At 45.1% G+C, this 23,085-nt stretch overlaps 1 protein-coding gene across 2 annotated transcripts; it reads left to right on the top strand.

Moving 5' to 3' along the window:
• The first annotated feature begins 202 nt into the window (after window positions 1-202).
• On the top strand, window positions 203-22,385 carry tyro3 (TYRO3 protein tyrosine kinase). Of its 2 annotated transcripts, none has more exons than XM_085931255.1 (19): window positions 203-533; window positions 1,318-1,537; window positions 1,704-1,804; window positions 1,873-2,043; window positions 2,133-2,219; window positions 2,299-2,414; window positions 2,503-2,683; window positions 2,749-2,891; window positions 3,256-3,394; window positions 3,464-3,605; window positions 3,673-3,767; window positions 4,415-4,510; window positions 4,593-4,673; window positions 4,751-4,843; window positions 5,402-5,523; window positions 5,756-5,865; window positions 5,972-6,131; window positions 6,269-6,405; window positions 19,286-22,385. In XM_085931255.1, the coding sequence occupies exons 1-19, from the start codon at window positions 449-451 to the stop codon at window positions 19,701-19,703; spliced, it is 2,697 nt and encodes an 898-aa protein (XP_085787381.1). In that variant the 5' UTR covers window positions 203-448; the 3' UTR covers window positions 19,704-22,385. The 2 variants fall into 2 exon arrangements, with proteins under 2 accessions (XP_085787381.1, XP_085787380.1); XM_085931254.1 differs by having other exon boundaries at window positions 3,446-3,605.
• Window positions 22,386-23,085: the final 700 nt, after the last annotated feature.

Below are 23,085 nucleotides of genomic sequence, written 5' to 3'. Positions count from 1 at the left end.
GAAATGCAATTCACGACTCGTTCGTGAACGGGAAGTTACGTCATTTTCTTCTTCGTTTTGTTTTACGGCGAGGTGGCACCAGCTTCAAAGCGCATTACTGACACTCACTGGTTAAAGTCATATGAACTGAAAAAAGAACGAATCACTTAAGGAAGTGATTCGTTCACTCTCGTTCACTGAAAAGATTCGTTCTTTTGAACGAATCGTTCACTCAGGAGCCACCTAACACCTAACATTGCCGAGCAACTTTCTTCCAGAACTCTTCCCTGCTCTTCCCTCTGCGTTTTTGTGTTTTCGCGCCGCAAGTGAACGTCGGATAAAGCGGACGCGTGCGCTTTTGTTTTCGCCAGCTGTTGGCGGACGGCTCAAAGTGCATTTTCTAATCTATACTCCCCCTCCGCAACTACACACGCACGCGCGTGGGACGTGAGTGTGTGCGAGGGCAAGTATGTGCGCCAGAGGCGAGCAAACAAACATGGACGAGCTGGTGCTGAGACTCGCATTGGTCGCTGTGCTAGCCTCCGGTGCTATCGGTGAGTCTGATGGATGGATGGATGGATGGATGGATGGATGGATGGATGGATTGATTGATTGATTGATTGATTGATTGATTAATTACTGCATTGATCAACGTGGTGCATTTTGTCTGCAAAATGTTTTTTCTAGCACTCTAATGCGGTAAAACTGTAATATATCGTGCTTTGTTGTCTGTCCAACTATTTGTAAAGGCCTTCACACTTATGTTAATTCTCCACCATTCACTTTATTATTAGTGTGAAGGCGAAGGGGCGAAGGCCTTCACACTTATGTTATTCTACACCATTCACTTTATTATTGTGTGAAGGCGATGGCCTTTGCAACGGGATGACCTCGGCATGGATGAACAAGAAGAGTGATGATGTCATGTTGTTGTTGGACTTGTGTGCGTGTGAGGGATGCCGATTGACATTTTTAAAAGCGTCTTGAAATGCTACAAGTAGAAAAGTATTCTTGAGTGCTGGTTTGGGACACAAGTTTTACGATGATACCGGCATGCACACGTATTGCCTTTACAAAAAGTGTAAGAAAACAAGGAGAAACGTATCATTGTCATGGTCAAGGATAGTTGGACTGTTGTTTTTTTCTGCTCCATTGGATTGTTCATAGCTCACCGGCATCATATTGCGGTTCAATTTAAGTGGTTCCAATACACAATACAATGCAAAGTAAAAAGAAACTCGAAACAAAAAAATAATACAATTTGTGAGGATGGCGAATAATTTAATCCCAAAACCACACAAGTTCTATGCTATGTCTGGTGTGAATCGCTTCCTTTAGGTGACGCCACGGCATCTCAATCAAGTTTCTCAAGCAGTGTCACATTTAGTCGGCACCCGAGCAACCAGACGGTGTCTCAGGGCAATGCCGTCCGTCTGGGCTGCGCTGTGGATGGTGTGGAGGAGCCGGATGTGGTTTGGATGAAGGATGGCGCTCGGCTCCTCAGCAGTGACCAAATGTTCATTGCCCTTGGGGAGAAACACTGGGAAACCTTCCACAGGTACCAACTTCCAAAACCAGTTGCTCTCTGTCGTTGGGGCTTGGCTTCTGTTTGGGGGGAGGGACGCTTTGCCATGTTTCTCACCCTCGCCGTGCCGTCCAGCAAATGTGACCGCAGTCCTTTCCCAAATCCGCTTCCAGTTAAGGTTTCCAACTTTGCGTTTCAGTGCGAAATCGGTCCAGCAACAGGATGCGGGTCAGTACTGGTGCGAGGTGGACTTCCGCGGTCAGACATTGTCGTCGGAACGAGCCTGGATCACAGTCGAAGGTGAGGACCAAACTTTGGTTTGGTTTATCCAAAGCCTTGCACTCATAGGCTGCGTGCATCTTTTCCAGGTGTCCCCCACTTTGTTCAAGAGCCTCAGGATGTGGCCACGCTCCCCGGCGAGCCCTTCAACCTGACCTGCGGTGCTGTCGGGCCGCCCGAGCCCGTGGAAGTTCTGTGGTGGCTGGGAGGCGTCCAAGAGGGAGGCGCCACGCCGTCCCCCTCCGTCCTTCGGGTACCGAGTAAGACCTTGCGTATCCTGATGTCACATGGCCTCCCGCGTGAACAAATGAGGAGTTACATGCTCACGTGTCGTGTCATCGGTGCACAGGTGTCAACGACACGCTGAAGTTCTACTGCGAGGCTCGTAATGCCCGGGGGATCTCCGTCTCTAGAACCGGAACAGTCAACATCAAAGGTGAGACTAGCATTAGCGTTAGGCTAACAGCTGATGGGGTGGGGGCATTTAGGAATCAAACTTTTTGTGTGTGTGACAGTGTTGCCGGCAGCTCCCGCCAGACTCAAGGTTGCCAAGATGGTTCAGAGCGATGCCTTGTTGTCATGGGAACCAGGATTCAAAGGTCACTCCGAGTTGTCTGCCTGTGTTGTCCAGGTAATGTGCACACACTCGCAGCTGAGCGAGTGGGGTGTGGTTTCATCAAGCACACACAAACAAAACGGCATAATTCGTCCCCCTTCAGCTCCAACGGTTGGCTCCCGGCCGTGTCGTCTTCCTCGAGTGGTCGGTGGCCGTCCCTCCTCACAGTCACATTCTGACCGATCTGACCCAGCACTCAAACTACAGCGCACGTGTCTCCTGTCTCAACGAGGTGGGGGCGTCACCCTTCTCCCCCTGGACCCACTTCCAAACGCCCGAGTCAGGTGAGCTGTCAATCTGGAGTCATGGCCGCGGCTGCGTCACAACGATGCCCACTTTGTCCTCGCAGTACCCTCCGTGGCCCCTGGGAACTTGACCTTCAAGTTGTCGGAACAGCAACTGAGCCTCAGGTGGGCAGAGCTTCGGGAGGAGGAGCTTCAAGGACTGCTGCTGGCCTACAAGCTGCAATGGATCCTGGGAGGGGAGCGACAGGTGTGATCGTCGCGACCCTTGATGGACACATGAAAGATATTTTTTTTTGCGCTGAATCATCAATTAATCAAGAGATTAAGTAATTATTAAACTTATTGTCCGGTACAGCCCTATTTTTGTGTTAGATTGCCATTCTAGTAGTTTCTAAAATAAAAGTAGATGTTTGCAAATGTCTTATTTTGATCAAACACAAAGATCATCTGTCTGATTTTCTGCAGGACTACAGAAAGCAGAGAAGAACTACTAAAATCTGAGGATTTGGAGAATATCAAGTTAAACGATGGCTTGAAACGATGATTCGATAATTAAAATAGTTGTCAATGAATTCAATTGTTTTTGAGACGTCTACAAACGGTGTGTCCAGGAGCCGCTCCTGTTCAAGGAGCCCAGGGCCAGACTTTCGGGTGGCGGTCGCTTCTTCAACGCGGCCGTCCAGGTGTCGGCCTGCACAGCTGTGGGATGCGGACCCTGGAGCCCGCCCGTTGTGGTCCTGCCCACTTTTGGTGTGTTAGCCGCTAACATGCTAATGACGTGCTCACATCACACTAATGAAGGTGCCTTTGAGCATGCAGACGGCTGGGCAGTGTCCCCAAGCGCCCCCACGGAGCGGAACCACATTTGGGTGGGCGTCCTGTTTGCCCTTCTGGCGCTGACAGTCTTGGCACTGCTTTTTTCCGTCTTTGCTCGGCGACGCGGGAAGGAAACGCAGTTTGGGTACAGAAAGTTGTCAGAATCTAGCAGCTCGTCGATGTGTGTGACACTTTTTTTGTTCCGTCTGCAGTTGGGTTTTCCCCCCCACCGGCACCGACACTACGGTCTCCTTCACGGTCGCTCGCTCCTTCAACCGAAACGCCGGCGACATGCAACTTTCAACATGTGAGTACTACTGTAGTAGTCGTGTTCCAAAACTAGCCTTCATTTTACTGCTGAGTCAAAAATCTAGTTGTCAGGAAGCAGGGAAAAACTTAATTAACCCCGGTATGTATGTATGTATATATACATAGATAGATAGATAGATAGATAGATAGATAGATAGATAGATAGATAGATAGATAGATAGATAGATAGATAGATAGATGGATAGATGGATAGATGGATATCCACACACACACACAAACCGGATTCGGTTGAAGTTGGGAAATTGTAAAATGTAAATAAAAACAAAATACGATTTGAAAATCCTTCTCAACCCATATTCAATTAAATACACTACAAAGACAACATATTTAATGTTCAAAGTGATAAACTTAATTGTTTTTTGCCAAATAATAATTAACTTAGAATTTCATGGCAACAATTAATCCATTCATCGCTAACTAGTCAATGGTGAAATTAATCAGTAATGATTTTTGATATCTTCATTGCTGATTTGAAATACACTTTTCTGCTTCTCAAAAGTTAAGATTTTCTATATTCTAGTAGACGTCAATGAAAACAGACCGATTGTCACGTGACATGCCACTTTTCATTTAGCCACGCCCACTGCAATGTTAGTTGAACGCAGTTGTGTGTTTCTTCTCTAGTGGACAGTCTGGGTATCAGCGAGGAGCTCAACAACAAACTGAACGACGTTCTTATCCCAGAAAGGCTGCTTGTACTCGGCCACATGCTGGGCAAAGGTCACGTGTGTTCGCATCATGTTTTGCCTTGGAATGTTGCTGCCATGTTGACTGACAGCGCCCGCATGCTCTGTGTGTTTAGGCGAGTTTGGCTCGGTGCGCGAGGCCTTCCTGAAGAAAGACGACTGCCAGGTCCAGAAGGTAGCGGTCAAGGTTCTGAAATGTGAGTGTTCTCCGGTGGCCACATGGCCTGCCTTGTAAGGTCACGCGCTAATGATGTCACCCTGTGGGCGTGGCCAGCCGACATCACCGCGTCAGGTGACATCGAGCAGTGCCTGAAGGAGGCGGCCTACATGAAGGACTTCCACCACCCCAACGTCATCCAGCTCATTGGTAAAGCCAGCCTGGTTATGGTACCGAGCACAAGTGGTGTCATGATACCAGAATTTCAGTAGTCTTACCAATACCTGTGATATACATTCAAAAAGAGCAGCAGTGGCATGGAGCCTTCAAGTCACTATAGTCACTATCTATAAAAACAAACAAGCAAGACTTTGGCTTGTTCGAATCTATGATTGTTCCGGTTGCATCCGTCTCGAATGCAAAATATTTCCACACACACCTTTTTGAGCGACCTGGCTTCTCAACAAGCCGCGGGCGTGTTGGACTTCCACTCCAACTTGCTGAAGCCATTGTTATGAAAGACCGAAAGTGTTCTGCTTCTTCAGCGCCACTGACTGCTGCTCCATCCTGCTCATATACGGATACTGCCCTCGTCAGTTTCGGCAAGAGTCGAAACAGCTCGCCGAGTGAAAAGTTAAATATTCGGTAGTTGGTACCACAAAAAGCAGGTATTGACGTATTCTTTGCGTGTTGATACCAAAAGTATTGGGCCTTTTGACACTACCGAACAGCGCTTTCTTTTGACGGGCGCTGTGTTTGGGCCAACAGGAGTGAGTCTGCAGCGGCGTCATGCTCAGCGTTTGCCCGTCCCGATGGTGGTCTTGCCCTTCATGAAGCACGGAGACCTGCACACATTCCTGCTCCTGTCCAGGCTCGGTGACCAGCCCTTTGTACGTGTCCCCAGCCAGCCCCCCACACGGGCCGCTAGCTCCACGCTTTGGCGCTCATCTTCCACTTTGCTTTACTGACGTCCTCACCGCATCACAACTTGAGTTGCAGCTCACAATTTATCACAGCTTCTTTCACCCTCATTGTGAGATGGGCTAGGCTCGACCACGCCCACCGCCTTTCCTCGTGCGCATGACCGTCGCTTGTGCTCGCTTGCCATGTCTTTCCCATCAGGACTTGTCAGCGCACGTGATGGTTCAGTTCATGTTGGACGTGGCGAGGGGGATGGAATACCTGAGCGGTCGCAATATCATCCACAGAGATCTGGCGGCCCGCAACTGCATGTCAGTCCTCCTCAGCGCTCTTGCCTTTGCTTTCCACGTGCCTCTGTCACACAATACGTCCACAGCCGTGAGATGATCGTGGTAACGTCCTTCTGCTCTGCATCAGGCTGGATGAAAATATGGTGGTGTGCGTCGCAGATTTTGGTCTCTCCAAGAAGATCTACTCGGGAGACTATTACCGGCAGGGATCCATCTCCAAGCTCCCCGTCAAGTGGATTGCATTGGAAAGCTTGGCCGACAATGTCTACACCACGCAGAGCGACGTGGTACTGCTACGTTTTATTTTTAGCCCCAGAGCAATCAGTATCGTCAATTGAATGAAATAGTCATTAGAATGGTCGGGATGAAGTCAAACATGATTTCATTGTCTCACGGAGGTGATCGCAACCTGTTTGTGTCACAGTGGGCCTTTGGTGTCACAATGTGGGAAGTGATGACCCGTGGCCAGACGCCATATCCCGGCGTGGAGAACTCCGAAATCTACGAGTACCTGATACGAGGAGAGCGCCTCAAGAAACCTGTCGAGTGCAGACAAGACGTGTGAGTCTGGGATGTATGCGACACCTCAGTTATGGTGTCATGTCAGCAGGGAATATGTCACGTGCCAGCTCATGCAAATGCTACATCAGTGACTGTTAGAGATGTTCCGACTCTAACTTATTGAGCAAGAATCACACAGGAGACAGTACGCCCTTTGAACACTTGCACGTGGAGAATTAATTCTGCAAGTGGAGAATTTGCTCGTTGCTGTAGATACAGCAATGTCCGAACAAAGTCTGCCGTTGCATTCATGCAAGACAGTATTTATTGAGAGAAGAAGGGTGGGGGTGACAATTTACATGTGTGGTGGCCAAGGTGGGGGTGAAACACCTGGCCTCTGATCACATCATAGCGGGGGATGTTTTACGATGTTGAGTAGACAGAACAACTTTGATTGCGTCTTCTACAATTGGTCAATCAGTGCAAAAGATCTTAGCACTTTGTTCTACTACTTTGTTAAGACAGGACAAGCTTAGGTTAATTATTACTGATTACATTCCAACATAATATGATCAACCTAATCTATTCAACCCTAACATATCCCTCCTGTTTATCATATGATGTTGTCAGGAAAAACAAACAAGAAAAAAAACAAAACAAAAAAAAAACGAAACAACAAAAACACAGAAACAGCGTATCATTGCACCCATCACTTGCGAAGCATTTTCGATGGCCAAATCATTAAGTTTCTGTAAAACATGCTCGGCTAAACATCATCTACGCAATCTACGTAGATCAATTTTAGTGTGTGAGTGAAAAACCTGCGGCAAGGTGTTATAATGCAGGAAAAGTCTCACACGGTCCCTCTGCCTTAGGCGACCATAATGTTATCAATAACAACAGTCAAGACAAAAACTGCTTGTGATTGTTCAGTCGTCATAGTCATCACATTTGACATGTCTGATATGTTGTATTTGCACTTGTGCTATGGTAGGAGATAAAAATCTTGGTACAGCAGACTTCAAACACGGGATAACACAGGTTGTAAATAAGCACATCATCACGAGCACAAAAAGCACAGGAGTCCCAAATTTCAACAGCAATTGCCACCAGTTGCCAGAGAATAGCCACGAAAAGAAATCCCATTGATGTGCGACTTTGTCTTTTGACATGGCCTGCTGTAAGTTCTTCAGTGAGTTCATGGCGTCGTTGATGTGCGTGTCATTTTCTCCTGGTATGTATGTGCAACAGGAGGTCCCAATAATGTGGCACACGCCACCTTGCGCTGCAGTCATCAAGTCCAGAACCATCCTGTTTTGTAAGACCATTAGCCTGATAGCCTGAATCTCCCTGTTTTGACCATCATTGACCTGCAGCGAGAGATTCACAAACGATTGGAACCGATAGTTCAGTGTCTCGATGTAGAGTCCTTGTTTTCCAACTCCGATCCAAGGAAAAAGCGCATGAACAACTTTGTCTCCGCCGGACCATATTTTATGGTCGTCTGGCACGTTCGCACCCCAGACAGGGTCATGAGGGTCAAAGGTTGCAACAGCCCTGCGTCGACGTCCAGAAGAGTTGTGTGCTGTTGTCAGCTGATGATGTTGTATCCTGTAGGTGTGGTCTGTCACCCACACTGGAGCACACACTCCTGTCCAGTTGGCGGGCAGCATCGGATAAACCTTATGACCACAAAGCCACCAGCCATTCTGTATGAAGTAGGTCCCGTTTGATGGTGTTGCCATATCGGTGGGAGATCCCTCACCACTTGAAATGGCTCTCTTATCCTGACACTCAGCGGTGATGTCCAAAGCTCCCATCCAGTTTCCTCCTGGAGAGCAGTCGTCGTTGATGCATTTGTGGGTCTCGTTTCCTTGGATGTAACGTGTAGTTCACTCCAGCTGGTCTCTTTGTGTAGGCCACTTGTGGCAATGTTCGTCCTTTAACAGTCACATTGAGATTTGTCCAGAAAAGCTGATCACAGGTACCATCTGCAAGTCCAGGGCGGAAAGGGTCGGCATCACTGACTGTGACAGCACGGTGTTGATATCCGATTCCTCCCATGGATGCCATGCATTTTGCTTCAGTGACATTCATTGCTCTCAAGTCAAGTCAAGTCAAGTTTATTTGTATAGCCCTAAATCACAAGCAGTCTCAAAGGGCTTCACATAGACAATCAATTGACAATAATTCTCAAAGCATCCCCTGATCTTAGGCTCCCAAAAGGGCAAGGAAAAACTCAAAAAACCCCTACAAGGGGAAAAATGAGAAACCTTGAGAAGGGACCACAGATGGAAGGATCCCCCTTTCAGGATCACCAGGCTGCAATGGATGCAAAGAGGGCACATAAAATACATCATATGGAAACCAAAAAGTGGATGCCCAGGCCAAAGCCAAGAGCTGTCGGAGGTGCCTTCGATTGTCCTGGCAGTGTCCTCCAGGAGGGTATTCCACTGCAGTTCCCTCATGGTGAATTGGTCCACGAGAATCTAGATAGCCATCGTCAGCATGGGTGTCACCTAACCACCTCCCCAGCCGGGGAGGGGTGGGGGAGTGGGGTCGGGGAGAGGTTAAAGGCCACATCATAGAAATACGTCTTTAAACGTGTCTTAAATGTTTCTACTGAGGTAGCAGTTCTAATATCCATTGGCAGGGCATTCCAGAGCTCTGGAGCCCGAATGGAAAATGCTCTAGCCCCTGCAGACATTTTCTTGGCCCTCTGTGTCACTAAAAAACTAGCGTTTTGCGAACGAAGGTTACGAGACGGAACATAAGGAACAACTAAGTCGACGAGATATGAAGGCGCTAAGCCATGCAATGATTTATAGGTTAACAAAAGAACTTTGAAGTCACATCTTAAATGGACCGGGAGCCAATGTAAATTGGCTAATATTGGGGTAATGTGATCAAATTTTCTTGTCCGTGAGAGCAGCCTCGCAGCAGCATTTTGCACTAACTGTAGACTTTTGATGCTGGACTTGGGAAGACCAGAGAATAATGCATTACAGTAGTCCAGGCGCGACGTGATAAATGCATGTATAATAATTTCGGCATCACTGGTCGAGAGGATTGGGCGAATCTTAGCAATATTACGAAGGTGAAAAAATGCTATTCTGGTTATATTTTTAATATGCTGTTGAAAGGAGAGCGTTTGGTCAAATATTACCCCGAGATTAGTTACAGTATCACTCTGAGTGATAATACGGCTATCCAGAGTTATAGCGGTTTCCTTAAATAAATGTTGATAACGAGCTGGACCAATTATCAACATCTCAGTTTTATCTGGGTTCAGACGAAGGAAGTTGAGAGACATCCATTGCTTGATCTCTGCAAGGCATGCCTCAAGATTACAACAGTCCCGCGGATCTGTCATTGATAATGGCATATATAATTGGGTGTCATCCGCATAACATTGAAAACTAACATTATATTTACGTATTATGTCCCCAAGCGGAGTCATATAAATATTAAATAGAAGTGGTCCTAGCACCGATCCCTGTGGGACACCACACGTAACTTTATAGAGCTCAGAGGACGCATTGCCATGGACCACTCGGTGCGTCCTGTCTGATAGATACGAACGAAACCAGTCTAGTGCTGACCCCGAAATACCAACACAACCTTTAAGACGCTCTAACAAAATATTGAAGTCAACAGTGTCAAAGGCAGCACTAAGATCTAGTAGTAACAATACCGACGAAGTATTTGAATCCATAGCTAAGAGGAGATCATTAGTCACTTTAGCAAGTGCTGTCTCAGTGGAATGATTAGCTTTAAACCCAGACTGAAAAGATTCATATCGATTATTAGCGACCATGTAATCAACAAGCTGCTGCGCTACTACTTTTTCAAGCAGTTTTGCTATGAATGGGAGATTTGAAACTGGCCTATAGTTACCGAGACAGTCCGGGTCAAGATTTGGTCGCTTAAGTAGCGGTTTAATGATAGCGGTTTTAAAGGCTGTAGGCACTATCCCAGAGGAGATAGACAGATTAATTATATTTAGAACGGACGGTCCTAAGATTTGAAATAATTCTTTAAGTAGTTTGGTTGGAAGCGGGTCAAGTAAACATGTTGTTTGTTTAGCCGCACTAACTAATTGTGTAAGCCTTTCGAGGGACACGCATTCAAAATTTGAAAAGGTTATCGCATGATCATCGGCGCCGGTAATCGGCGGTCCTGACTGAGTGATCGGAATGGTCATCTTGATCTCATCCCTAATGGAGTCAATCTTCCGAGCAAAAAATTTCATGAACTCGTCAGCCGAGTGAAAGGAGCTATCGGGGGTTGGCTGGCGTAGTGTTAGCTTTGCCACCGTATCAAATAGGTATTTAGGATTGTTCTTATTGAGATTAATGACCTGCGAAAAATAACGAGTTTTAGCTAAGATAAGCGCATCTTTATATTTCAGGAGGCTGTCGCGCCATGCCTGATGGAAAACCTCAAGTCTGGTTAAACGCCATTTGCGCTCATGCTTTCTACTTAATTGTTTAAGCGAACGTGTTTCATCTGTGAACCACGGAGTAGGCAGTCTACGGCGAGTTTTTAGACGTAGCGGCGCCACCGAGTCAATGGCATTTAACAATGTAGCATTGAATTCATTCGTAAGATTATCAATAGAGCCGGCATATGAGGGCAATACGGCAGTTGCTGGTCGCAGTAGCTCAGATAGCGCAGTCGCAGTCATGGAGTTAACATTACGGCTGCTGTAATTCTGATTGCTATCTTGTCTTTGACTAAGAACTAAAATTTCTAATTTTATTAAGTAGTGATCAGACAAAACAGTAGTGTATGGCAGTACTGTTATATTAGAGGTTGCCAGTCCTCGGGATAATACCAAATCTAAGGTATTACCATTCTTATGCGTTGCTACCTGTACGGCTTGCGTGAAACCAAACGTATCAATAAGAGTCTGAAACGCCGAAGTAAGTGGCTCAGACGGTATATTCATGTGGACGTTAAAATCGCCCATGATTATTATATTATCCGCGTTATTCTCGCCTCCAAGTGAACTTGCGTGGAGGAAGGAGGGAGTTTGGAACACACATAGCATCCCTCCTGTGTGTGAGCTCTCACACTGAACTTCACATATCGGTACCAAGCGTTGGTTTCGTATGGGTTTCTGGGGTCCCATAACCAGTCCTCGAAATTCTCATCATGTGACCATCTTCTTCCACGAATGACACTGTCCATTGGTCCATTCAGATGAGCCCACAAACCATAGCACACTCCAACCACAGCGCAGCATAGAATCCACCTGGCATATGGAATTCCGTTGCTACTAGGATGACAGAGACACCGGGACATCTCCTCGCCTAGCGGAGTGGGGATCGCTGAATTCTTCACCAACGTTGAGACGTTCCACCCTAAACGATGAAACCCCTTTGAAGTCGGCCTTCCCCACCACTCCGAATGAGGGGTCCAGCACTCTCTGCAACTTGCAGTGGCTGAGGTGAATCCAGCTGGGCCGTTCAGCAATCTTTACTGCAGTGGGGGTAGTCAGCAAGACTTGGAATGGTCCCTCCCACCGCGGGCTGGCCCAGTTCTTTCTTTTGATGACCTTGATGTAGACCCAGTCTCCTGGCTTGATGAGGTTGTCAAACTGTGGGGAAAGAAGACCAGGCGGCAGTAAATTTGCATTTAACACATCTTTCATTTTGAGTGTTCTGATCATGTAATCTGCCAAGGTCTGTTCTTCATCTGCTTTTTGCAAATCTACAGGGAACACAGGTAGTCTATATGGTCTCCCATGTATAATTTCAAAAGGCGTCAGCCCTTCTGAATTGGGGGTGATTCTCATATAGAGTTTCACCAAGTCTAGGCACTCTGGCCAGGCTCTGCCTGTTGATTCTGTTAGGGTTGAATAGATTAGGTTGATCATATTATGTTGGAATGTAATCAGTAATAATTAACCTAAGCTTGTCCTGTCTTAACAAAGTGCTAAGATCCTTTGCACTGATTGACCAATTGTAGAAGACGCAATCAAAGTTGTTCTGTCTACTCAACATCGTAAAACATCCCCCGCTATGATGTGATCAGAGGCCAGGTGTTTCACCTCCACCTTGGCCACCACACATGTAAATTGTCACCCCCACCCTTCTTTTCTCAATAAATACTGTCTTGCATGAATGCAACGGCAGACTTTGTTCGGACATTGCTGTGTCTACAGCAACGAACAAATTCTCCACTTGCAGAATTTGTTCGGACATTGTTGTATCTACAATGATGAACAAGTTCTCCACGTGCAAGTGTTCAAAAGGGCATACTGTCTCGTGTGGTTCTTGCACAATAAGTTAGAGTCGGAACATCTCTAACAGATTCCATGCATTTTTTCAACCTGCTTTTGATAGTAGCGTTTGCTCGTTCAACCAGGCCTGCACTGGATGGGTGCCAAGCACAGTGGTTTTTTAACGTTATCCCAAGGTGTACAGCCATGTTTTGTACAACTTGGTTCACAAAGTGTGGACCATTGTCACTGTAAATGATCTGCGGGATGCCATGAGCCGGAATGACGGTTTTGCAAATGGCTTTTGCCACTGTTAGGGCATCTGCTCGTTTAGATGGAACTATTTCAACCCATTTGAAAAGTGCATCAATCATCACTAGGCAGTATTTGTGAGGTCCACTTTGTGTGAGTTCAATAAAATCCATGTGCATGATTTGGAATGGGTAAGACGGTTTTGGAAAGGAGCCTCTCTTAGGTCTCATGTTTCCTTGTGGATTATGTTTCACACAAACAGGACATGCTTTACAAAAAAATTTTAAGTAAGCATCTAAACCAAAGGTAGTGAATTGTTGATGTATGATGGACCTCATCCCTCCTGTCGACACATGGCAAGGCCCATGTGTCGCAATTGCTGCTGCCTTAAAAAGTGATTTTGGTAAAACGGGTTTGTCATTGATGCGGTGGATATTATCTGTATCCACAACTGCACTTTTTGTCTTCCACATTCGTTTTTCCACCATTGGAGCATTGCCCTGCATGTCTGTCAGTATAGTTTTATCTATGAGTTGCGTGTCCTCTGAATCTATCAAAAAAACTTCATGGCCATGTTTCCCTGCTGCTGCTTCTTTAGCGATTTTGTCTGCAAATCTGTTTCCATTTGAGACTTCATCTGTGCCTGTGGTGTGAGCGGCACATTTACACACAGCAAGTTTATCAGGTAAACCGATGGCCTGCAACAAGTCTTTTAACAAGGAGGCATGGGTAACCGGTTTACCGGTTGATGTGGTCATCCCCCTGCGCTCCCATTGTTTTGCAAAATAGAACAGAGTAGAAAATGCATACTGACTGTCTGTGTATACAGTGACTTCCTTATCTCTTGCTAATTGACAAGCTCTTGTCAGTGCAATCAGCTCAGCAGCCTGCGCTGACCGATTGTATGGAAGCTTCTCTGCTTCAATAATCTGGTTTGGCAACTTCACAATTGCATAACCACTTTGATTGTTCCCTTTCGGATCCTTTGAACATGATCCATCCACAAACCACCTTTCCCCTTTATCAAGTGGAGTGTCACTTAAATCTTGTCTGGGTAGCTGTAGATGTTCTGTAGCATCTAGACAATTATGTGGGGTTCCATCCCCTGGCAACGGGATCAATGTTGCTGGATTTAGGACTGTGCACCTTTTTAATCACAATATGCGGTTGTGACAGAAGTGTAGCAGTGTAAGATAGGTGTCTGGCGGGTGACAAAAAGTTCATTTTGCTTTGCAGTAGCAACACATCTACAGCATGTGGAACCAGCAAGTCCATTTTGTGGAAAAGGACCACATCTGCGGATAGTGTCACTGCAAGCGCTGCTGCGCATACTGCTTGGACACAGTCTGGTAACGATTGAGCCACTGGATCCAATTTTTTTGAATAAAATGCAATTGGTCTTAGTTTACTGCCATGACTCTGCAGCAACACTGAGGTCATAAAACCATTCCTGCAGTCTACCGTTTGCACAAACGTTTTATTGTAGTCTGGTAAGATAAGGGTTGTAGTTTCCATCAAAGCCTGTTTCAGTACTACAAAAGCATCTTCCGCTACTGGTGTCCATATTATTTTTTCTGTCATTGCCATGGGGACTCCATGCACAATATTCAGCAGTGGTTGTGTCTTTTCTGCATAATGTGGGATCCATGCTCTGCAGTAATTGCAGAGCCCCAAAAATGACATCATTTGTTTTTTTGTCTCAGGTTTTGGTGCATTTGCAATGTTTTGTTTTCTGTTTTTTTGTATCTGTCTTCCAGCAGCTGACAACGTGTGACCTAAATAGTTCACTTCCTGTTTGACCCATTGTAGTTTATTTTTGCTTACTTTATTCCCTGTTTTACATAGATAGTTTAACAAAGCTAAGGAGTCTTCCTTGCAAGCAGCTTCAGTTTCCGAGGCTATCAAGAGATCATCTACATAAACTAGAAGTTGGCTTTTGTTTGAAATTTGAAAATCAGCCAAACACGCCATGATAGCTTGAGTGAAAATAGTTGGACTATCAGCAAATCCCTGTGGCAATCTGGTGTACGTATAACTTTGTCCTTTAAAGGTAAACGCAAACCAAAACTGTGAGTCTGGGTGGATTGGCACTGAGAAAAATGCATTGCTAAGATCAATCACTGTGAAAAACTTCTGGTTTGGTTTCAAAGTGTTCAGAAGTGTGTGCGGGTCAGGCACATTAGGTGCTCTTGTTTGTATTGCCTCATTTACTGCTCGTAAATCTTGTATCATTCGCCAATCAATTTTATTGGCCTTTCGGACTGGAAAAATAGGGGTGTTGCAAGGAGAATCTGAGCACTTCCTAATGATCCCTCCTGACAAAAGGTCCTTTATAACAGGGGTAATCCCATTTATTGCCTCCTGTTTTAAAGGATATTGCTTAACTCTTGGACGCCACTCTGATCTTGGTTTGATCTGTACTGGGGGAATGGACTTCAAAAATCCTACATCAGATGGGCCCTTTGTCCATAGCTCTTCAGGAAGCTCAGCCAATTCCCTCTCCTCCATCTCAGTCAGACAAACATTAACTAGTCAGGGAAGCGCATAAGCGCATGCCCTTCCATGAGCCACTTCACACACTGTTTGCTTCCACATGTCACAACTGGTACTGTAGCTCCACCCATCACCTTTGTCCTCATAATCAGTGATAGATTCGGCAAGTTTAATTCGGCAACCCACATCTGCCCAGGTTATACTGTGAGGTTTAAACAATGAAATGTGGGGTACAGCCGACAACTTGTATTTGTCTTTCTGAGGAGCGGGCAGGAGCACAGCAGCAGCTGCAAATGACCTGCGATCCGTGTACAGAGCAGTGATTGTTAAGGTTACTTCTGTGTCACTGAGAAAACTTTCAATATATTCATCTTGTGGATCAGTGGGAATATTCATGGTGACATGTAATTGATTACAAGTCATCTCTGACTCAGGTCGTGACAATTGCTTTCGGGCTTCACTCAGTAAACTGTTTGGTAACTTGGGATTCTGGTCAACAGAGATGTCATACGAACAGCAAATCTGTTCACCTGCTTGTGCAGCGTATAAGTCAACATCTCTCACTCTACATGCTCGCATGCCATCCTTTACTGGAATTATTGCAATTCCCAATCTAGTCATCAGATCTCGACCCAGCAGGTTTATGGGGCATTTTGGGGATAAGACAATCGAGACTGAAGCCATGTTTCCAGTTTCATCATCCCTTACTTCAACTGGATTGGAGATACTCTCCTTGTGTACCTGCCCATCAGCAGATTTCACCCAAATAGTATTTTGGGAGGCCTTTGGATTAGGGACTTTAGTTTTTATTACGGTTTTACACGCCCCGGTATCACACAAAAACTCTACATCACTTCCTCCAATGTTTAAGGTAACATTTGGTTTTTCTTTTAGTGTACTCAAAATGTCCCATGCTGTATGGACATCTACTATTTCTTCCTCTGTAGGAGCATGAAAGATCAAAGGGGGGGAATCTAGTCATTCTGAGAATTTGGCTTTTCCACTGCCCCTTCCTCCACCCTTTGATTGGTCTTGTCTTGCATATCGACACGCTCTTGCAAAATGTCCTCGTCTCCCACAGATCCAACAGTTGTCAGAATCTGATGAGGGTTTATAATTGTATGGTGGCCTTCGACCCTGTTGACCTCTTCCTCTGCCCCGTTGGGAGCCTCGGAAGAAGACCGTTTTATCTTCATCTAGGTCCTCATCATCATCGTCGAGATGAAATACATCAGAACTTTTGCCTCTTCTGATCACTTTTTCAGCATGTCTGGCCCACTGCATGGTTGTTGTAACGCTAGCAGTGTCCACTTCCACCATGTGTTTCCTCACCCAATTGCCAATTTCAGGGCGGAAACCAGTGAGGAGTGCATTTTTAAGCTGTTGCTGATAAGCACTCTCAGCTGCATCATTGAATGGGATGCCACTATGCACCCTAAATTCTTTTTCAAATCTCAAGCGAAAATCATCAGTATCTTCCCCAGGCTTCTGTTTTATTCCTGCTAAATGACCATAATTCGCTCGTCTTTGAAATATAGTTCGCACTCTTTGCACAAGCTCATTCCATTGTGCTGCATACTCCCCTCTCAATTGATTTCCCTCAACAGGATAGGGGAAAGGTCCTTGGTTATTTCTACCTGTATAATTTCCTCTAACCTTGGCCCAGTCTTTTCCCAAAGATGACATTGCAGCTTCTCCTGCCTCATGCCCATTCAGTCTATAGAAATGTATGATTCCAGCCATGTCTTCTGCCCATTTATCTGGGTCTTCTGCAACAGGGGTAACCCCTTCAACTGCTTTTCTTGCCTCTTCCAAAGTCCATGGCCGAAAAACATATGTATGTAGAGGATAGCCTTCCCCTACAATAGGGTTTGGCACCTGTATCATTGGGCACACATCGTCTAAAGTTTGAGAAAATCTAGCAGCATTGGTCATAGTTCTTGTTTGCACAGGACTTCTAATTACGTGACCCTGACCTTTTTTGGTATTGTATGGGGGAGGGTGCAGGTCTGTTAAACTTGGATACAAGTTTTGCCCAGGAGCGGAAAGCTCTTCTTGCCCCTCTGCTTGAGCTGCGGCTGAGACAGCGCGCCTGGGCACTGTAGCCTCATTGTCTTCCGGCCTGACAAACATACTTGCGGCCTCATCACTTTTCACCTTTATATTTTTTGTCTTTCGAATTTGTTCTCTTCTCTCTTGTGAAGCTTTCAATCACACTCTAGCACATTGCAATTCTCCCTCTTTTCTGTCCTTTCCCAGTCCTTTTGTCTTCCTAGCCACACTCTCCTCTAAAACACCAACCACTATTTTCCACATTTCAACTTTCAACTTCCCTTCTACTCCATACTTTTTCTTCCACTTTGGCATGTATCGCATACAATTAAGAAATCTACTCGCCATGTACTTCTCGTCTCCTTCAAGAGCTAGAGATTTACCGTTTTTATTTCCCATCTTAACTTGGTATTTTTAGATTTTTCCAATTTTTTTTTTATTTTATTTTATTTATGTTTATTTTTATTTTATCTTACCATTCACGCTCTCAATCACACAACTTTCATGCAAACAGCTCGGAAAAACAGACCCAAAAAAAAGAATCTACGCCCTTCTTCAATTAAGAAAAAGAAGCTCTGTTTTTTCTTAGCCGGTTCCTTCCTCTGGGGGCTAGAACCTCAGCTGTTTCTTAGCTCGGACAAACCAAACCGTAAACTTCATAGCTTGGACAAACCAAAGCCGTATCTCATAGCTCGGACAAACCAAAGCCGTATCTCATAGCTCGGACAAACCAAAGCCGTATCTCATAGCTCGGACAAACCAAAGCCGTATCTCATAGCTCGGACAAACCAAAGCCGTATCTCATAGCTCGGACAAACCAAAGCCGTATCTCATAGCTCGGACAAACCAAAGCCGTATCTCATAGCTCGGACAAACCAGAGCCGTATCTCATAGCTCGGACAAACCAAAGCCGTATCTTTTTTTTTTTTTTTTTCTTTCAACCCCTTTCACAACAACACAATCACACAATTTTTAGGGCTTTAACTTACTTGTCCCCTGGTTCGTTGCACGGTCGGATTCCGTCAATCCACTGTTGTCCGACGAAGGCAGACAGACCTAAGGTGTTGGCCCAGCGAAGAATTTGCTTGCCAGGTCTTTTCTTTACCAGGTCCTCCTAATGGACGCTGGCTTGTCGACAATGCAGCACGTCGTCCTCCGTCGATCAGCAGTGGGTATGTTGGATCCGGGTCACGGCACCAAAATGTTAGAGATGTTCCGACTCTAACTTATTGAGCAAGAATCACACAGGAGACAGTACGCCCTTTGAACACTTGCACGTGGAGAATTAATTCTGCAAGTGGAGAATTTGCTCGTTGCTGTAGATACAGCAATGTCCGAACAAAGTCTGCCGTTGCATTCATGCAAGACAGTATTTATTGAGAGAAGAAGGGTGGGGGTGACAATTTACATGTGTGGTGGCCAAGGTGGGGGTGAAACACCTGGCCTCTGATCACATCATAGCGGGGGATGTTTTACGATGTTGAGTAGACAGAACAACTTTGATTGCGTCTTCTATAATTGGTCAATCAGTGCAAAAGATCTTAGCACTTTGTTCTACTACTTTGTTAAGACAGGACAAGCTTAGGTTAATTATTACTGATTACATTCCAACATAATATGATCAACCTAATCTATTCAACCCTAACAGTGACTGTCACGTGATATAACGTCACATGATTTGACCTCTCGACATGTGATCTCGGCTATGACGTTATAATAATTATCAAGTTTCTGTGATGTGACATGTCATTTTGACATCTTGCTCTCTTGTGACCTTTCAGGCTCGCCATGACGTAACATTGTCATATCCGCTTAGTGATGTCATGAGATTGTAGCTAGTGTCATAAGTTATGACTCATAACCACCGCAATGTCATGCGACTCATGCATCTTGCACCAATTTCATGTGACCTCTCAGTTACGACGTGATGCACAGCTGTTGGAGTCCAGTCCCCAAATGTCGGCCAACGTTCCAACGTCTGGTGGTCTTGCTGGAGGAGCTGTGGCTTAGTTTTTCGCCTGGCGTCCCGTGCAAGGAGTCCTTACACTACGTCAACGTGGAGGGAGAAGGCAGGGGGCCCAGCGGGGCAGACGGCCCACGAGAGGGCGACGGCCCGCGAGAGGGCGACGGCCCACGAGAGGGCGACGGCTTGAGCGTCCCCTGGAAGCGGGATGCTGAGGACGAGGAGCAGGACTGGCTGATGGTGGCGTCCGGGGCCGCGCTGGCTATCGGAGGCGGCACAGACTACAGGTACATTGTGGACCCCTGTGGAGGTGGGCAGGGGCTAGGTGTGGACAGGCTGGAAGAGGACGACGACACCGTTATTCACGTGTGAACTGACTGGATGGGACTCCAGACACTGAGCAAACACTTGAGTTTTGCACACTTTCTTTGGCACTTTTTAACTTGCTTGTTAATGTGAATGATTGAGACTGATTAAAAACTTTCATTTCTAACAGCTTCATATGCAGGGTTACTGACGTCAAACACAACAAAACCAGGTCTCTAGAACCTTTGGTGAAGACATGAGAGGCTGTTCTTGTGCACCCTGGAACTTTGTGTGAGCCAGACAACCATTTTTGATTGCAAACTGTTAATGGAAAGAAAATGGCAATTATCCATCCATCATGTGAACCGCTTACGGGTGTCCTGGGGCGGTACCCCGCCTATTTCCCCAAGTGTACACCCAGCCAAAAATTCTTGTTGCACTTCTTAATTTATCTGATGTGAGCCAGAATGCTACTTGATGCGTCCTGAACATGGTTATGACTTTGAGACCTAATATGTAAGCTACTGATGCCAACCTGACCGCAGTGCTAAGCTCATCGTTAACGTCAAGTGAAGCCAGCGGTGGCTAAAAGAGGCTGCATTTGAAGGTTGTCGCCACTTTTAAAGAACTGCGAACGTGCGAGCTTTCCATGTTTTAGCTCTCTGTGAGGTTTTTAATATAGCTACACTCTAAAGGCCATCTTAATTGACAAGATTTTCTTTTCAGTTTGCTTTGATTGTGTGTATAAGTTCACAGTCTACTTGTCTCATGCACTGATTTGTTAGCTAGTGGCTAACCAGCCATACAACCTAATCAGAAATGTTTATAGACGGCAAAATAGTTTGCTACTGTGCACAATGCACTCACTCGTTCGATTGGGCAATTTGCAGAGCCAGATGAGATGATGCGACATCAACGTAACTGCCATTTTGTTGTTAGCACTAGTCCTCTGACAGTTACAGACCAGCTTGCGGGGGAAATGGCAGTTGAGGAGAAAACCTGCTTTGTACTAAGAAAGCCCACTTCCTACTAGCCAGGAGGAGGATAACACAAAAGTATCCATGACCAAGCAAGGACACAAGCACCAATTAGCTTTGCGCTAAAAAGTACGGATTAACATTGGACCAAAATAACTAGTTCAGGAAATTGATTGATTGGATCTGCAATTGGCCAGTGTATGATGAGGGGATTAGGTAGATTAAATTATTTAGGGTGAGAAGATTTGGATTTTTTGAGGGGGGGTGGGGTCATTTTATTTGGGTATTTTTTGGGGGGTCATTTGTGTCATATGTTATGTCACAAATGGCATGGTGTCTGTATAGCAATTGCATTTATTGGCCCGAATAACACAAAACAACATATATACAATAACAAAAACATATTTACACACAAAACAACATATATATACAATAACAAAAACATATTTACACCAACAAGAACGTGTACGCTGACATTTTTTAGTTTTATAATGGTACACGAAGTAAAAAAAGACAAAAGAAATACAACCTTCGGTGCAACATTTGAAAAGGAAAAAAAAAAAGGGCTCCTGTTCAGTCCTCCTCTTGCGTTGGCACCATTGCCACAGACAAGTTAGTGCCTGCCGTGCAAGTCAAGCGTGTGTTTTATTTTTACTCTGAAGATAAGTTGGACAGCGCCACCTATGCCCGAAGACTCCTTTTTACAACTATAAACCAGTTAAGTTGTACCACCTTAATTCTGTTCGCTAGAAGTACTGACCTTGTCTTCATAAGGATCATGACCCTGGCGAAAGCATGGGAATTTTTTTTATTCAACTCCTCTGTAAACGTTCATTTTTGTTTCGGCATTGCTTGTAAACACTTGGTGTAGACTGGCCAGCCCACCCTACTTCGCAGCAAAGTGACTAGATTTGAGGAGAAAGGCATGACTTATTTGCGAACGATACAGAAAAACCTGGAATTGAGTAAAATGGCAATTCTATTGACAATGTACTGTACATGTATTATGTTTGAGGCAGTCCAACAAAATCCCGGACGATTTTGAAATCCGCCCAGACATGTTTTTAGGTCTTAAAAGTAGGACATGTCTGGGAGAAAGAGGACATCTGATCACCCTAAATTATTTCAGCCTAAAAGTAACACGCATGATACAGGTGGCCATCTGCATAGATAACAATAGATAGAGCCTTTACTCCCGCGTTGAAGTGGGAGTCTTGCAATGGTATCTTGGTTAAAATCCCAATTACAGATAGCTTGCTTGCATCATAGGTGCGCATCTGATGTTTGTAACAACCCAATCCATGTCAAAATCGATCAAACGTTCAATGGGTTAAAATTAAGAAGCCAAACACTAGCTGTTGTATATCTATGGCCTCTGCAACTAGCTCCCAAGAAGCATGAAGCTAACCCATCCAAGCATTTGCCGCAAGGATTATTTATCCCTATTTTGCAATACTAATGTGTGAGAATGACAGTTCAGAATAGTAAAGTGCTCAAATATGATGTACTTTGTTATTTCCCAATGCTGTGGCTCATGACAAATGAGACAAGATTGCTAATTTGTTATTAAAAAGTACAAAACTCGAGTACAGTTGCTGTATATGTGTTGTGTTACCTCATACCACTGAACTACACGTAGCATGTGAAAAGACAAGCATGTGTTATCATTTTGTGCACATTAACGACTGCTACTCAACTTGGCTGTTGTGTTAGTGGGTATCGTAGATCTTACTTCATACTAGACCGTGGTAATTCTACTACCTCAAATAAAATGTTTCAGTGTAAAACATATTGCCATAATTGTCTCTGTGGACAGGTACGCATGGTAATTGTCTTTTCATCCGTCGTTGTGTAACTACACATCATTGTTGGGTTACTACCAGGGACGTGCGGTCAGAGGATGCAAGGGAGCTGTAGGTACGCCTCCCCTGCCATCATGAAAAGCGGAAAAACTAAATATTTTATTTTAGTCATTTTCCTTTTAATCTCAATAATTTTGTATCATTTTGAACCAAAATCGCTGAATATTTATAGTTATTTTAAATCGAAGACGATTTGACGTCGGAGGAACCAACGTCCTGTCGAGCCTCCTCTGAGGATTGCGTGCGTAATCACGCGGCTGCCTATGTTGACAGGCTATGCAGTGAGACAGAACTGCTCTTTGTCTTTATATAGCTGTTTAAGTGTTCAAACACTGTGGCTATATTAACTAATTTCCGTAGTTACGCTGATTTATATAATATCTTGTGTTTTCTGTCATCTGTCTGTAACGTCGTGTTGCTTTAGATGAACAAAACGGCTTTGTAAAGAGACCTTATGGAGGCTACAAAAAAAAGTTCTCCAGCCTTATGGCAGGGGGTGCTCGTGATCCCGGGATGCTTCATGCGCCTACCTGATCTCCAGTTCACATTTACAGTGAACTGAGGAGCAGTCGTCCATTTGTTCCGTTTTAGATTCGTTTTGTTTTTTCC

The sequence above is a fragment of the Syngnathus leptorhynchus genome, chromosome 15 (assembly GCF_054491065.1).
Source record: "Syngnathus leptorhynchus isolate UIUO chromosome 15, UIUO_Slep, whole genome shotgun sequence".
NCBI classification, from domain to species: domain Eukaryota; kingdom Metazoa; phylum Chordata; class Actinopteri; order Syngnathiformes; family Syngnathidae; genus Syngnathus; species Syngnathus leptorhynchus.
Note: the sequence above shows the minus strand (reverse complement) of the source record. Positions and strands in the feature narration are given on the sequence as shown.

Excerpts from the sequence above, each read along its gene's own strand:
- tyro3 (XM_085931254.1), top strand. The coding sequence starts at position 449 with ATGTGCGCCAGAGGCGAGCAAACAAACATGGACGAGCTGGTGCTGAGA. Across the intron at positions 1,805-1,872 it reads AGCCTGGATCACAGTCGAAG|GTGTCCCCCACTTTGTTCAA; the intron begins GTGAGGACCAAA and ends CATCTTTTCCAG. Across the intron at positions 3,606-3,672 it reads GGGAAGGAAACGCAGTTTGG|TTGGGTTTTCCCCCCCACCG; the intron begins GTACAGAAAGTT and ends TTCCGTCTGCAG.